General features: G+C 58.0%; 1 protein-coding gene across 1 annotated transcript in view; it reads right to left on the bottom strand.

Moving 5' to 3' along the window:
- Positions 1–11,225: 11,225 nt before the first annotated feature.
- The window catches only part of CBX4 (chromobox 4), a 33,400-nt gene continuing 28,239 nt past the window's right edge, over positions 11,226–16,386 (bottom strand). Inside the window, exons 6-8 of the mRNA XM_049638124.1 lie at positions 15,281–15,459; positions 12,992–13,058; positions 11,226–12,725 (exon numbers count right to left, since the gene is read on the bottom strand). Coding sequence (XP_049494081.1) covers positions 11,310–12,725; positions 12,992–13,058; positions 15,281–15,459 — 1,662 coding nt within the window. The 3' untranslated portion in view covers positions 11,226–11,309. The remainder of the gene's footprint in view (positions 12,726–12,991; positions 13,059–15,280; positions 15,460–16,386) is intronic.

The raw sequence follows: 16,386 nt of genomic DNA, 5'->3' as shown, positions 1-16,386 counted from the left end.
TGAATTTCAATACAGTTAGTTGTCTCCTTGGGCCCCAACTAGGTTGGGGAAGGGACCAGCTCCATTTGGGATGCCAGGGTCATCTCTGATGAGCTTTTCAGCGTGCTGTGATCCCAAGTAAGGCCGGCTTTTGAGTTCAGGCCTCATTGGGGTCTGCCCAGTGTTTTGAGTGTCATATGTGCTAGGGAAGAAACCAAACTATGAGCTAAACTCACCTAAACTATGAGAGGTTTTCACTCACTCACTCACTCACTCACTCACTTTCCACTCAAAACTTGGCGGACAGGACAACATTTCTTGCCTGTTTTCTGTTGACCTTGCATCTCTCTCCCATTTCTGGGAGGCGAGGGAGAAAACAGAGAGGTGTGGTTCTTTTCTAGAATGTTCTGTGACCGGGATAGGAATATCCGGGTCAGCATGAGGAGGGCCGTCTGGGGGGCCTAAGGATGCTTTACTTCTGGAATATCTTCACAAGACGGATGACTAAGGATTTCTGGGGCCCATGCAGTCTTGGAGCTGGCCCCCTGCTTGGCCCATCAGCCTGCCCAAGTTCACAGAACTCCTGAGTTGTCAGATCTGCAGGTAGAGGCTGGGAGACCTCAGCTCTAGCTCGGAGCCCTGCTCAGAACACTGAATAAAGCCAAATCTCTCTGTCTCTCTGTCTCTCTGTCTCTGTCTGTCTCTCTCTCACGCACACACACACACACACACACACACACGGCAGACATGTCGACAAATCAATAAGGAAAAACAGTGTAATATGATGAAGTCATGGGTCAGGAAAGGGGATATTTAGGGAACCCAAATGTAAGAGCAGGCCAGCCTTGGGGCGTTCTGGGGGACACAGCCACCAGCCCAGGGCACAGAACTGGTGAGCACAGAGCGGCTCACACACGGAGCCTCGTTTGCCTGCTGACTTAACCTTTCTTGTTGCATCCTTCCTCCTCGCGTGGCCAAAGGGCAAGGGTGGGCTTTGCTGTGTGTTGTGAGGGACCAGCTGAGCTGGAGATAGCTGGTACCTCCTGGTGCAGGGCAAGGGGCAGCTGTGGGCCCCCCGTCCTGCACCCCCACTCACTCGTGTTGAGGTCACGGGGTGAAGGGTTGGAAAAACAGGCCCTCAAGTAGGCAGCGAGGGACGGGTCAAGTCGTCCAGATGCTCTCAGCTGCTGGAGGGCTGGTTCCCAGGCTGCTTCTCAGCCCCACGAAAAGCCTCCAGAGCCAGCCAGCACCTGCCCCCCACCTCAACAGGGAGACTCCAGGCTCCTCTTCTGATTATTTCTTCATATTTAAATTTTTAATTATTTTTTTAAAGGTTTTTATTTATTTAGGTCATCTCGACACCCAACGCGGGGCTTGAACTCGCCAACACCAAGATCCAGATCTGCATGTTCCTCCGACTGGACTGAGCCAGCCAGCGGCCCAAAGCACCTCTTTTAAAATACCAACTTGGGGGTGCCTGGGTGGCTCAGTCGGTTAAGCGTCTGACTTTGGCTCAGGTCATGATCTCACGGTTCATGAGTTCGAGCCCCGTGCTGGGCTCTGTGCTGATAGCTCAGAGCCTGGAAACCGCTTCCAATTCTGTGTCTCCCTCTCTCTGCCCTTTCCCTGCTTGTGCTCTGTCTCTGTCTCTCTCAAAAATAAATAAACATTAAAAGGTTTTTTAAAAAAATCAACTCCGTATTTTTTGCCAGCGTACAGAAAAGCTGCAAGTGTATTAAAAGAATTTCCCTGTATTCTTTATCTAGATTCACTGTTTATTTGCATTTTACCCATTTGCTTTATCATTCTCTCTCTCTCTATATATATATACATATATTTTTCCCATATTTTTTCTGAACTATTTGAGAGTGACCTGGAGACCTAGTGGCCCTTTATGCCTAAATACTTCAGTGTGTTTTTCCCAAGAGCAAGGACACTCCTATGTATCCACTGTGCCGTTAACAAAATCAGAATGTTTACTCTTGATCTCATACAATTGTCTGACCCACCAGTCCATGTGCAAGCTTTGTCAATTTTCTCAATAATGCTCTTTATGAGTAATTTTTCCCCCTCTTCCAAAAGCCAAACCAGGATGGTGAATTACATTCAATGCCCTGTCTTTCTTTTTACTATTCTTTAAGCTGGGACGGAGCACCTGCCTTTCTCTGGGTACCTTAAGCTTGGTGATTTGAAGAGAACACATTGGATACTTCTGTGTGGTTAGATTCAGGCTCTGCATTTGGGGCAGGGATGCCACCGGAGTGTCATTATGTCCTTCTCGGTACATCACATCAGGAGACACCTGTCAGTTTGTCCCGATATTGGTGATGTGAACCTCAATCCCTCCCAACCTGGTGTTTCTGAACCATTGGGTTTCCCCTCATCTGCTTCTCCGTGTCTGTTCCTGTTATGATCGCTTTCCATTCCTTCATCCCTGTACTTTCGGTTTCCTTACATCTGTCTGTGGTCCCGTCTGGTTTCCTTTTCTCTCTGCTGCTGCCTGTGCCCTTGACTTTGGTCCTGGCTCACCCATTCCCCATTCTCTCTCTCCAGATTACTGAAGTGTGTATAGGCGCCATTTACACCTGCTACCAGGTTAACCCACAGCTGATGACCTGTTGCATCATCTGTCTGGTGCTTCTCTCTTAAGAGGTTTCAAATCGAACTGATGGGAGCTTGCTCGGGGAAGCCAGATCTATGGGGTGTCCGAATATACCCAAATGGGATCTCATGCTCTGGGGAGCCCACTTCTGGGCCCAAGAGATAGGACAGCTTTCAGGGTTCGAGACATTCTGAGGGACAGTCCCTCTCCCTGCTGTCCAGCCGCCTTCTGCCTGCCATGGGTCCTCTTCCATGAAAGAGTGCAGAGACCCCAAACTCTAGACCCAAGGCTGAGCCAATGTCGCCTTTCTGCTGAGGCAGAGCTAACTCAAAGCTCTGAGGTTAGCACATTTCTTGCCATGTTGGAGAGTTGAACCCTTAGCAGCCTTCACGTCCACTTGGTGGTCACTGGCTTCGAAGAAGCCCAGATCCTCCTGTCTTCTCTCTAGGTTAAGCCCCAAACCACCGTCCAGAGACTAGAAGCCAGACCACGGCACTCGACACACGGCCCATTGTTTACGACTATGGCACTGGCCTTTGATTTTTGTTACCATTATTCCCATTAATAAATCCAGTTTTGTCGTAGGGGGCGTGGGGGAGCACTGACCCTCGCGGGAACACACGTACCCACTTGTGGGCAGAGACTGGCTGATGCTTCACCTTGATGTTGGCTTTGGCCTTTGCAGGGCTCAATTCCTCCATGTGTAGAGTGAAGGACTTAGACTAAAAACTCCATGGCTCCTCTCTGCTCTGAGCTTCCAGAAACCCAGGATCCCGTGGTCAATAGGCCAATCTGTTCCTCTCCACCTGCCGTGGAGCTGACCCTGCTCTGGCCGTGTTCACAATTAGGACGGTTATTGGGGTGTTTGTGTGTGTTTCTCTCTTGGACCAGCCCCAGGGACTTTCTAAGAGACCCAAGTTTTCAACCTGGTCTCTGGAATAAGGCCTGGGTAAGGACCAGCGTGAAGAAAACATGAAAGGAGGAAGCATTCCTGGCTGCCCCAGCACCCTGTCCTCCTCTCCCTGCCAGGCCAGGGCTGGATAGCCACTTCTCCGCCCTCCAATGCTCAGCAGCGGTGGGCTTGCCAGGCACAGGTGCCAGAGTAGCAAAGTGGTTGGTGCTATCTGAGCCTCTTTGGAGCACCCAGGCCCAGGGGTATGCCACAGCCACCAGTCACTAGGCCCTGGAGAGCTCACACCCACCCTTTTGTTTGCAGCTGAGACCCCACAGGCCCGGGCAGGGGAGGTGTCTGTGTGTGTGGGGGGAACCAGATCCCAGGGCACGTGAGTTCACATCTGTGCTCCTTCCGCCATCGCCCCTGATTTCTCAGCTCGCCGGTTCGAGAACTCTCCCAGCCCCAGACCTGTTTGCAGGCAAGAGGAATAAGTCATGTGAGTCAAAAGCAATTTGCAAACATAAATAATTTTCAATGCCTGGAGAGGAGACAAGGGGAAGACACACTGAAGGCTGAGAGGAACCTGGCCAGCCCTGCGTCTCCCTGGCCCTGCCTGGTGCTTCCTCTCCCCTCTCCACACTGGCAGGAGGGTCCGGGAGCATGAGAAACAAAGCAGGAAGTGGCTATAAGGATGCTTGCTTCCGCTGTTCATAGGAGGGATTCTGTTTGCCAGGTTCTTCTCTCCCCACCCCCTAACACCCACATGATTTTGTAATCCCACCTCCTCTAGAGAGTCGGAGGAAAATAGATGGTCCCCTGCTTGGAGCCGGAACAAGAGCCCAGGCCTCCTCCCCCCGGGCTGGATTATGCCTTGTCCTCAACCCTAAACAGCATGACCTCAACAAAGAATGGATGACATGCCCTTCATTATTCTGTTGTATTCGTATAATCTCAGCATTCTATCACGAAAGAGCTTAACACGATCGTCCTGTGCTTGGTTTGCATACTGCTTTCCAGAAGCGAAGCGACCCCCCAAGACTATCCTGGGGTTTGGTGATGGGCATCGGCGCCTTCCCCCAGGATGCTGTGGCCTTGCCGGCGCGTGCAGCCCCTTTGGAGAGGTTTTGGAGGCTTGGAGGCGTAGCGAGAGCCGAGCTGGTGTCACTTTGGACAGCTGAGCACGTTAAGCACACCTTTACAAAGCCCACCCCAAGGGGCTGTCTGAAGCGGAGAGAAACAATGAGAAACCAGATACCGTGGAATTAGTGAAGAATTTCTCAGATGAAACAGGAAAGGGAGGAAATCCAGGGAGGTTTACATGACACCTGGCGCAGGTTGAAAGGAATCAGGGCCCGTTGTTGGCAATATTAAACTCCAGGGTGCGTTCGAAAGGATCCTTCACTCAGGCAGCAAACCAGAGGTATTCCTGCCAGTCTGGGCTGCGTTGCTGTGACCCTCGTCCAGCCCTAAATGCTCACACACATGCACACTTGTGCACGCACACGCATGCATCCACACCCGTGCGCATGCACCGTGGACATCCTTGGGGAGGGCCAGCTCCCTGCCCCTGCCCAGAGTTGAGAACTTGCAGGGAATTGGTTAAGCGAAACAGCATCGCAGGCGATGTTGGGGGAGCTCTTCTCCTGGGTGAGGCCTTAGCCACACAGCTCGCGTGAAGACCACACATGAAAAGACAAGAGGGCTGTGGGCTGCGTCTTCTGCTTGTGCTTACAGAGTGTACATGCGTGTGCTCGGAGTGACGTGCCTATCGCTCTCCCGTTCCGAACTGCGCGCTAAAATGAAATCCGTAACAATGACACAGGTGCTGTGCTGTCAGGAACCGTATAACACGTACCACCAGCTAAATACGGAAATTAAACCATGATTCTTCCTGGAACTGACTCCAGGATTATCCTTAGGGTCTGTTTCCCTAAATTCAATTACCACAGAATTACCTAGAGCCTCCTGAAACTCTCACAAATGGATCAGGTGAAGGATGAGGGGGCGGCAGGACCCCAGAGCAGCTGAGCGTGTGTGTGTCTGCCCTTGCCTGTGGTAGGGAGAAAGGGAACGGCCTGAGTCCCCGGCCTGTGCTTTGCAGACTGAGCACTGAGGCCCCTGGGGACAGCTCGGGGTCCTTCCTTGGTCTGTGGACCCTGTTAACATGTTAACAACTTGCGGTGCAGGAATAAGCTTCGTCGTCCAATCACACACACACACACACACACACACACACAGGACTCCATACACGTACACACAGGACATCTGATTCCAAGGTATTTATCTAAGAATGAGAATAGTGCACAAGCTTCGGGAATGCATGAAATACCCAAGACATTCCCCTCACCTCCCAAGGTGCTCAAGGCTCTGTCTACTTGGAGAATGGAGACCCATACATATGTGTATGTTGCGGGATGCAATTGACTGGCAGTGATGTGGGGGGAGGCAGTCAATAATGCAGGATTTCAGGGCACAGCCAGCCTTGATAAAGGCTGGAATAATCTAGAACAACCCCAGGGAGGGGATGGGGTCTGAGTCGGTATTCTGAAGGCCCCACAGCATCCTGGAAGGTGGGAGCATAGCCTCTGGAGACAGACAAGTCTATCTCTGAACCCCTGTGTGTGTTTCCCCGTTTACTGGACGTTCGACCTCAGACAGGTTCCTCAAGCCTCTAAGCCTTCATTTTACCATCTGTGAGACAGGGACAATGACAGGACCTACCTCATGAAGATGTGTGAGCATTGAATGAGATTATCCCTCTAAATAAAGGTCCCCATTCATAATGAGCACTCAGTCAATGTCAGCTGTTACCAGTAATTGCAAAGGGAAGAGAGGGGGAGTGGACGGGCTTGGGAGGGAGGGGGGGGCAGTGATTTCTGAACTATAGCTGCAGGAAACGGATACTAGCCCAGGAATAAGTATTTCCTCTTCTGAGTTCTTACCTTCTCACACGAGTGGTAAACATAATACGGAACCATAGGAGGAATTCGTTTCAAAGAGTAGGCAAGTGCAGGTTTGGCCCAGGGGGTCTCATCCCGATTCTCACGTCCCAGTGTTATTCTCGGTGACCCAGTAAAACCGGAGGGGTTGAGGAGGAGGTCCCAGGTCAATGGGCAATCCACCAAGCAGGTGGTGAGGACAGCAACGCAAGGTGGTGTCCACTGGGTTGTAGAGAGAGGGAAGGAGGGAGGGAGGCAGGGAGGGTTGGCAGTCAGTTTCGAGGTAAACATCGCTGGGTAGCTGTCCCTCCGTCAAGCTGAGGCTCTAGGCCAGAAGTCGTTAGAAGGCGTTTGGATCTGACGAGGGATGTTTAATGTTCCCTGGTAAAAAAATAACCTGTGTGTTTACTTAGGGGGTTTTCCAGGAGCGCTCAAGGCTCTCTCCTGACCCAGTTCGTCCTCAAAGCACATCTTTGAAGGGGACAAGGAAACTGAAGGGTGGGGGGGACTGCAGCTGGATCTGTCCTGCCGCTTCTTGTATGTTCTAGGAGTTTGCTGTTTGGGGTGGGCTGGAGGGAGGAAGAGACTCTATCCAGGGGCCCGGGGTGGACCAGCTCTGGCCTTTCTTCACTCTTTTGTCCAGTTGTGTCACATGTGGGCCCCACGCCCACCTTAAATCACAGGTGACAGTGGGGGCCCCACCGTGACACGGCACACATTCCATGCCTCGCCAACATATTCCGTGCCCTTACGACCAGGGTGCTGCCAGAACCCGAGTTGCTCAGCTCTGTACCTTCTCTCTCCTGTAGGACTGAGCCGTCCCTGTGGGCAGGGACTGACCACGTTGGCTAGTCAGGATCCAAATAGGGCTTCCAGATAAAATCCAGGATGTCCAGTGAAATCTGAATTCCTATAAACGATGCATTGTCTTTTCATGTATTTCATGAAACACACTAAAAAAGTATGCACTGTCCATGGGGCGCCTGGGGGGCTCAGTCGGTTGAACCTCTGACTTTGGCTCAGGTCACGATCTCTCAGTTCGTGGGTTCGAGCCCCGCGTCTGGCTCTGTGCTGACAGCTCAGAGCCTGGAGCCTGCTTCAGATTCTGTCTCTCTTTCTCTCTCTCTCTGCCCCTCCCCTGCTCACACACACACACACACACACTCTCTCTCTCTCTCAAAAATAAAGAAACATTAAAAAAAAGAAGTATGCATTCTCCTATGAAATTCAAATCCAGTGAGGCATCCTAGGTTTTTACGTGCTTAATCTGGCAACCCTCGCTCCAGGGCACCCCAGGCAGATCCAAGGACAGGGCGATCACTTCAAGGCTGAACTCCTGACAACGAATGGGGGTGGGGGCAACATCCAGGGAGAGTCCGAGCTGGAGTCTGGGACCTGGCTGGTGACGGAGGGACCAGCTTCGGAGGGGTGAATGGACACATGAGAGTCCTTCTCTTGATGGTGAGTCAGCTCTGGCTCTCTGCGCTCAAGGCTCAGTCTCCTCAGAAAGGTTCATCTGGAGAAGCTCGGGTTTCCTAGTGTGTAAGATTAAGGTCCCAGCTTCCTGCTTGCTTTCTCTCTCCTGAACTGGGACTCAGAGAGAGGGTTTCTGACCCTTTGCTTGTGAAGGACTGGGCGCCCTCAGACATCTAGGCCTCAAGTTAGGAAGAAGCGGTCCTCGCCCAGAGGACCGGGGGCTAATGGCTTCCCCCCCCCAACCCCCACCCCAATGCCAGGGCTCCTGACTCTCTCTGAGTGTTCCCGACCTTCGACGCATCTGTGTCCAAGAGGCCTGGAGGGCAAGTGGCCGCGGGGTACGTCCTGCAGGACGGCTGAGCAGGCAACTTGGCTCTAGAATCATCCCGGAACCACGTGGTGGCCATGCACCCGACAAGCTGGTCTGCCCTCAGAACCTCGGGTTCTCACCCCACAAGGAACCAACCGCAAGCCCTACGGGGTCTGAACGGAGAAGACGCTCATGGGGTGCCTCGTACGTCTGAAGAGCTCGGCACAAGACAGGGTCCTGGGGCCAGCATGGGTGCTGGACACTCTTGGGTCTGGCACCATGATGGGCATCCCTGAGCTCCTCCTGACCCACCCCTTGGCCTCTGTTCCACTGTCAGCCCTCTGACGGCAGGCTCCAGGCTCTGCCTAGGACCGCCCTCCTCAAGGACCCATCCCAGAGGTTCTGCCACCTTCCACGGCTTCAGGCCACATGCAGGCCACACTTTCCCCCCCAGGATGGTGGCGGACCACTGTTTTCCTTCCCTGCCATCATCTATGTCCCCTCCCCCCTCCCCCAGGCAGGCACAGCCGGGCAGAGGCCACCCACTGGGTGGGAGGGGCACCCCCAGGGGCTAAGGCTCACTCCCTGTCACCAAGGGTGCAGACCTCAACAAGGCGCTCCCCTTCCCACTCCTGATTTTTTAGTTTTCCTCCGCCAGAAGCACAGGGAGACGAAATCCCTGCCTGGTGAACGTCTTTGTGCACCAGCCAGTGAACGGCAGGCCCAATTCTAGTGCTGAACAGGCAGTTTGCCAGGAGCAGTCAAGATCACCCCTCCCTCCGCTCCCAGGGTGGCAAAGGGCATTCATTACATGGAGGGGGGAGGGGGCAGTGTTTAACTCACTCTAAAGGGGGCTGGGGTGCTGGGGGTAGTGGGAGGGACAACTCACAAAAGCCAGGGCTAGAAACTCCCAACGGTTTTTTTTTTTTTTTTTAGAACTTCCCTTCCCTCTCTCCCCTCCCCCCTCCCCTCCCCCACCTCCAGCCGCTGGTGGCCTGCAGCCAACACTGGCCACACTGTCCGCATTCAGGCCTCCCGCCCTCCTGGCCGCCGTCTCTCTCTTCCCCTGGCCTTCCCAGCACTGCGCTCTCTCGCCACCGCCCCCTCCTCATTCTGAACCACGTTGACCTCTTCCGCCCTGGCGCCCCGCACAGGCTCTGGCCCTCAGTCCCCGGCGGGCAGGCGAGGGGCTTTGGAGGCGGGGAGCAGCCCGGCACCCACCAGGGCCCCAGTCCCGCGGCCCCTGGCCCTGCTCGGCCACCCCAGCCCGGAGGAAGATCGCTGCGTCTGCAGAAAGCTGGCCACGGCCGGCCTCTGCATTCCCCGAGTCGCGGCTTCTGGCGGTGGGGGGAGACGACCCGGTGTTCAGCCCACTCCCCTCGGGCCCCTCTGGTCCCTTAACCCCTTCCTGCCCCGCGACGCCAAGGGCCCCAGCCTCGCCACCCAAAGCGGGACGGATGAAGTGGGGTCCCGCATTTCCCTCGCTCACTGAGGAAACAGGGGTGGGCAGGCCTTGCTCGCCAGGCCTCCCCCCTCCCCCTCTCCCTCCCCCACGCAGGAAGCCCCCCGCCCCTGCCCTGGCCGCGCTCGCTGCGCCTCCAGTCGGAGCCTCTGGCCTGGTGGTTTCCGGGGAGAGCCTGGCAGAGAAAGCCTCGGCGGCTTCCTCGGTGGGGCGGGGCCAGCGATGCCAGCCGGCGAGGCTACACAGGGTGGGAGGGTCCCCTCCCCGCTGAACCTGCCGTACCGGGCCAGCGTCATGAAAAACACCCCTGCCCCACCGGGGCCAGCACCCGGGCGTGTTGCGCACCGGGTGGGTGGGGGGCAAAGATCAGCAGGTGCCGGGCGGGTGCGGCGTGTAGCTCCGGGGGCGGAGGGGGTTGGGATGAGGGAGCCGGCCCCACCCACTCTTCCGCGCCGCCCGTGCCCCCCCCCCTGCACCCATTCCCCCCCACCCCCAAGCAGATCCTCGGGTCCTCCCGCACGGTGGGTACCGCGGGCCTGGAAACCCAGGGGGCGGGGGCGACGCTGACACCCCCTCCCCCCGCAGGAATTCCCCTCTCCGTTTGGAGCGCCTCTCGACTTCCGGGGAGCAGGGTCACTCCTCTGCCCGCGAAACCAGGCCACTTTGCTTTTGCAAAGATTTAGCGCAGGGCTCGGTAGGTTTCCTCCCCGAGACTAAGGTGTAGGAGGGGTGGGGAGAGGGGTCCGGCCGCCTCCCGAACCTCCAAAGGTTCCCCTCTGCGCTAATCTCCAACAGCGAAATGCACCTTCAACATCTCCATTTAATATTTACATTCAAGCAGGTAATAATTGGAAGCTTATAGTTTAGACATTTCTAGTAGCAGCAGTTTCTAGAGAGCTCGTTTAGCCTTTAAACAAACTTTTTTTTTGTTTTTTTTTTTTTGCACATATAGAAACAACACATCCATGTGTATGGTATTAAAAAATATATACCGAGGTCCCTGGCATCGCAGTTCCAGGAAGGGGAGGGAATGAAATCAACCGAAATACTGAATGAACAGGAAGAAAGGTCAACAGAAAATAGTTTGTCTGATATAGAATATAACAGGATCTAGAGGAAACTCCATAAATCTAGGTTTTTATATTTCCATATATAAATACCTACAAATAAATATATATATATCAGCCCGAAGGGGATGGTCGGGCCTTTTGAGCTCAAACAATACATTTCAATAAGAACACCACGTACAAACGGGAGTAAAGTCTGCACTTGACAAGTTAGCACGGTTAAAATATAATACTATAACTCTGAGACCGAGGCGCGTGGCTGCCCTGTCAGTCCCGGAGATCCACGGGGGGAGGGGAGGTCCAGCGCGGGGATGGGGCAGGTGGAGGGGGGCGGCGAGAGACCCGCAGGCACCGCGTGCAAGGGGCCAGTGCCGGGCCGGGGGCGGGCCCCAGCCAGGAGCCGACGACGACGACGACGACGGCGGGACGACGGGACGCGGATTCTGCGGCTCCGGGCGTCCTCACTTCGGGGGGCAGGCCCGGATCTCCCGCAGCTGGCGAGAGAGGAGGAGTCCGCCCCTAGGCACCAGGTGCTAAGCCACCCGCGGGGATGGCGCTTCCCCTTCCGAAGCCCTCTGGCTACACCGTCACGTACTCCTTGAACGTGACGGTGAGGCAGTTCGCGGTGACGTCGGTGATAATTATATTCCCAAAGAAGGGCTTGAACTCGCTCAGCGGCTCCTCGGGCTCGTCCTGGGCCTCGGCTGGAGGCTTCTCGGCCGCCGTCACCGGCGCGGCGGCCGCCACCGCCGACGCCGTCGCGGGCGCCTCGGGCTTCACTTGGAGGGCGCTTGGGGGCTCTCCGGCCTCGCCGCGCGTCTTGACGCAGCGCAAGTCTATGGGCTCGTCCAGATCCGAGTCCAGCAGGATGACCTCGGGCTGCGGGAGGGCGGCGGTGGGGGGCACGTCGGTGGGGTGCTCGGCGGCCGGGCTGCCCCCCAGGCAGGTGGGGGTGCTGATGCTGCGCGCCGTGAGGCGCTTTTTGCAGGGCTCGCGCTCGCCGTGGGTCTCGGAGAGGCAGCGCTTGCGCGCGTGGGAGAGATTGAGGCCGACCGAGTGGTGGTGGTGGTGATGGTGGTGGTGGTGGTGGTGGTGGTGGGAGGGCGGGTGGGAGCTCCGGGCCGGGTCCCAGGCCAGCAGGTCGGGCTTGGTGGTGAGCTGTAGCGGCTGCTCGCCGAAGGCCTCCTTGGTGGGGGAGAGCTTGCGGGAGCCGGCGTCCTGGGGCTGCGGGTCGCCAGCCCCCGGCGCCTCCTCCTCCCTCCTCTTGGATGGTGCTTCCGCCTTCTTCTCGTCGGTCCCCGCTGCCTTTTTGAAAGTCCTGTCGGCCGGAGAGTGGCGCTCCTCGGCGGCCCGCTTCTTGTGGCTGGGGGAGCGCGCCTCGCCCTCGGCCGCCTCGCCAGACTTGATCTTCACCGCCTGCATGCCGTTCTCCATGTATTTGCTCATCACGATCACGATGCGTCCATTCTTGTTCTTGTTCTTGACGATCTTCATCTTGCCCCCAATCCCGTTGCCCGTCACCGCCTCTTTGGGGGCCGGCGTCATCCCGTTGGGGGGGCCCTTCTCGGAGCCCTTGCCTGGGGCCCCGGCCGCACCGGCCAAGGGCTTCACGGCTCCCAGGTAGCCCTTGGCCCCCGCGCCGTGGGCCCACTTGTCCGGCGGGTGGCTCTTGGCGCCCAGGTCCGGGCAAGTGGGGCTGGGCGCCTCCTTGTGGCCGCCCTGGTACTGCAGGTCGTACATCTTGGGGTCCGGCTGGTAGGGGTGGTGCTTCTTGCTGTTGAGCTGGTAGTAATACTTGCCGCTCTTGCCGGGCGGGGGGGGCTTGCCGGTTCGCTCCTTGCTGTGGGGCTGGTACTGGTGGTGCTTCTTGCTGTTGAGCTCGTACTGGTGGCCCTGGCCCTTGCCCTGAGCGCCCAGCTCCAGCTTGGAGCGGTTGTCTGCGGAGGAGTCCTGGAGTCCAGTCAGCACGTTGGAGCGACGGGCAAAGGTAGGTACCTGGGGGAACGAGGCGGGGATGGGAGGGGGAGGTGAGCAGAGGGCCGAGGCCAGGCCCAGAGCATGCCTCCGGCGTCAGGAGTGTCCCAGCCCCCACCGGGTCAGCAGCTATGTTCCAGGGGCAGTGTGTTGAAGGTCAAGTAGAAAGGAAGTGCACTTGTGTGCTCTGGAGGAACTCTCCCTGCCCTCTGGGCCTGGAGGCAGCTCAGGTGTCAAGGTCAAGGGGAAGACCAGTGGACAGCCCTAGGACCAGCGAGTATATTCACCTGCACCACCAGCGGTTTGGGCTTCGGCCCTCTCTTCCGATATCCCATCAGCTGCTCCTGCCGTTCCCTGGGGGGAGGGAACAGAGGGCAGCGCTATTAGCCTCGGGGTCACCTCCCTTCTTGCTGTGTCCAACCTGAGGTGACCCCCGCTCCCCCCACCCCCCCTTCCCCGAGCAGCCAGGCCAGCAAGACCCGGCGGGATCCAGAGCTCAGGGCAGAAGGTCGCCTGTGCCGCCAGCTGGGCGCCTCGGTCGGGTCCCAGAGCCCCACTCTGTGCCCACACCGACCCTCATCTGACCAAGGGGTCCTCCAGGAAGGGCTCCCCCACGCCCGATAGCCGCACCTGAACTGGCGCCCCCCTCCTCCGCCCGCGCGGCCTGGCCTCTAGGTCGGGGAGGCGGCAGCTGGGCGCCCACCGCTTTGGGCCTGTGGCCCTGCACCAAGTGAGGTGGGCGCGGGGGTCCAGGGGGGTGCAAACGAGTCCAACGAGGTGTGCGCCCGAAGTGTCCCACCCCGTCGGAGGCACGGATGCTAATGACCTCATTAAGATTCAGATAGCGAGTGCCGCCGGCAGAAGGGAGGACTCGTTTTCTTAAAGGCCAGGCACTAAACAGGGGGAGGGGCTGCGCCCTTGTTTACACGGCGGCAAATGAGCCAATTAGGGGCTGGGGGCGGGGGCCGGCAGCCGAGGCCACGGCCTGGCCAGGTTCGCAGCCACCTGGTGAACCGGCTCCGGGTCGGCCTGGGCGGAGCGGCGGGGCGGGGCCGGGGCGGGGCCGGGGCGGGGCGCAGAAGCACCTCCTCCTCGCCGAAGCCGGGCTCCCGGCTGCCTCGGTTTCCCAATAATTAATAGAGCCCACCAGAGGTGGCACTGGTCAATACAACTGCCAGGCTTCCGCCTGCGGCCTGGCAGAGGGGGACCCGAGGCTGGGGGTGGGGGGCAGATCGTCCCAGCGCCGCCCCCAGCCTTCCACGGGAGAAAGGGGTGCCTCCCCAGCGTTTGCTAAAGTTGCAACCCCTTCCCGGGTCATAAACGCGCTCTCCAGCGACCCCAGGCACCCTCCTGCCCGTGGGCTAACCCAGGGGAGTTCAGCCATGCCTAGGGGCCGGGGCCGGGGCCTGACTCCAAAGTTGCGTGGCATTGCAACAGCCTGCGTTTTAATTCTTCGGGGACCCATTATGCAACATGGCATCAGCCGCTGACATGGTTACAGGGTGGTGAACTCCCAGGTGGAACCGGGGCAGGATCCCTTCTCGGCGCCCCCCTGCGTCGCGGGAGAGCAACTTCCCCGCCGGCGGCTCTCTCCCAGGGTCTAGAGTTTACAGTTTTAGCGCCAAACGCACCACAGGAAATAATGCAAAATAAAAGGGGGAGGGGGGGATGGAAGGCAGCGGGGTGGCCGGGCTCCTGGACTCCGGCCGCTCCTCCCCTTCTCGCCCGCCCTCCCCCCCCTCCGTCCTCCCCGAAACAGAGAACCACAGCCACCGGCGGTGAATCCAGCCGCAGCAGCTGTAGCGTGACAAGCATCTGTGCGCACCAGGATGAGCCCCTCGTCAGAAGCCACCCCTCCGCCACCAGGCAGCTCCCATCCCACACACCCTTTGGGCCGAGCTCCCCCTGTGCAGAGGCTGGGGACGGACACCCACCAAGTGGCCCAGTGGGGTGTGTGTGTGTGTGTGTGTGAAGGGCACCCGGCACCAGACAGAATCCACCCCCTGCAGATCCCAAGCTCCCAGGGGGTCGAAGGTTGTGTGTGTGTGGGGGGGGTGGTTAAGGCCTTGTCAACTTTTCTCCAGCCCCCAACAGGTTAAGCTCAGTTCCGTGACGTCCGGCGGTTTCACAACGCCAGCTCCCTCGGCGCTGCCCCGCGAGGGGCTACTGCCAAGCGGCCAGTGGCTACAGGAAAGCAACACCTAGGCTCTGGGGGTGGGGCTCCAGGGTTGCGACGAGAGGGGGGCCCCGCGGGGAGCCAGGAGCAGCCTCGAGGTCTCCGGGCAGCGGCAGGGCCACCCGCGCGCACCCTTCTCGAAGTTCCCCCAAAACACAAGCCTCGCCTTCTCCGGGCCCCGCCCCGCCCCCACCCCGGGCTGCCGCAACCGCCAAGGACGTTGGTTAGCAGAGCCGAGGCCGCAGCCCTGCCTGTGCAGGCCCGTCGGGGAAGGGGGCTCCCGCCTTCCCCCCCCCCCCCGCCCCGGCCCGCTCCCTCTTTGCCATTGCCGCGTGGCCCCCTTTCCCACTCTCCCATATACGGTCACGGCTGCGGGCGGCGGCGGCTGGGGGACGCTCACCTGTTCTGGAAGGCGATCAGCAGCCGGGGATCCAGGATGTTCTCCTCCGGCTCCCACGTGTTATATCTTGCAAGGGAAAAGGGAGGGGGACACGGCGTAAAAAAAACCGAGCCAGCCTTGCAGCCTCCAGGTGGGGAATGACATAAGACCCCACTCTGTCTCCATGAACCGAAAGCTATTTAGCTGTGGATGTGGGGGGTGGAGGGTAGATTTCTGCAGGCCTGACACGGTCCCCGACAACCCCCCCTCAAGTCAAAATAAACACACAAGGGCAGGAAGAAAGGGGAGGGGTAAGAAAAATGAAACTAGCAGTTTATTTTGCAGTTGTCAAGAATTTTAAGCATGTTACTGCGACATGTTCCAAAGCCACTTTGCTCACCAGGAACCCTGCGTGCAAAGCAGCCGAAAAGCAAAGTCGCAGTCCCCCCCTCCTCTCCCCAACCCCGAGTCTCCGCGAGGGCTTCAGCTGTTCTCCATTTGACCCCTAATCCGATCACCGTCAGCCAAGCGGCCCCCCCCAACACCCCCCTCGCAGCTCTGGAGCCCGGTGTCACGGGCAAGCACCCCCAAATACTCAGCAATATAAAAATATGCCTCTGTGTGTGTGTGTGTGTGTGTGTGTGTGTGTGTGCGTGTGTGTGTGTGTGCGTGTGCCTGCGCGTCTGTCTCCATCCGGTGCCTTCGCATTTCAAATTAAAAAAAAAAAAAAATCCCCACCAAAAGCGCCGCAGTGACAGTTCCCAACATTTTCTGCCTTTTTTCCTCCTCTCCCCGCACCACTAGGAGGGAAGAGGCACACAATTGCATTTTCGTCGCTTTTTAATTTTTTTTTTTTTTTTGGTTTTGCAATATGGAGCCGTTCGGTGGAGGGAAAGGGGAAAGGAGCCATTTTCTGCTGCACATCAGTCAGTGCCTGCGCCCTCCCTCCCTCCGCCGGCCTCCCCGGCTCGGCCCCGCGTCTCTCCAGCTCCTCCGGCTCCTTTTAGTGCATAAATTAGTGATGGCATTTCCCGGAGAGCGGAGCACAACACAGGGCGCCGGGCTCGGGCTCGGCGGCTCGGCTTCCCCAGTGCCTGCCACCGACTTCCCCACCCCCTCCTCCCTCC

Source organism: Panthera uncia, chromosome E1 (genome assembly GCF_023721935.1).
Source record: "Panthera uncia isolate 11264 chromosome E1, Puncia_PCG_1.0, whole genome shotgun sequence".
Lineage (NCBI taxonomy): Eukaryota > Metazoa > Chordata > Mammalia > Carnivora > Felidae > Panthera > Panthera uncia.
Note: the sequence above shows the minus strand (reverse complement) of the source record. Positions and strands in the feature narration are given on the sequence as shown.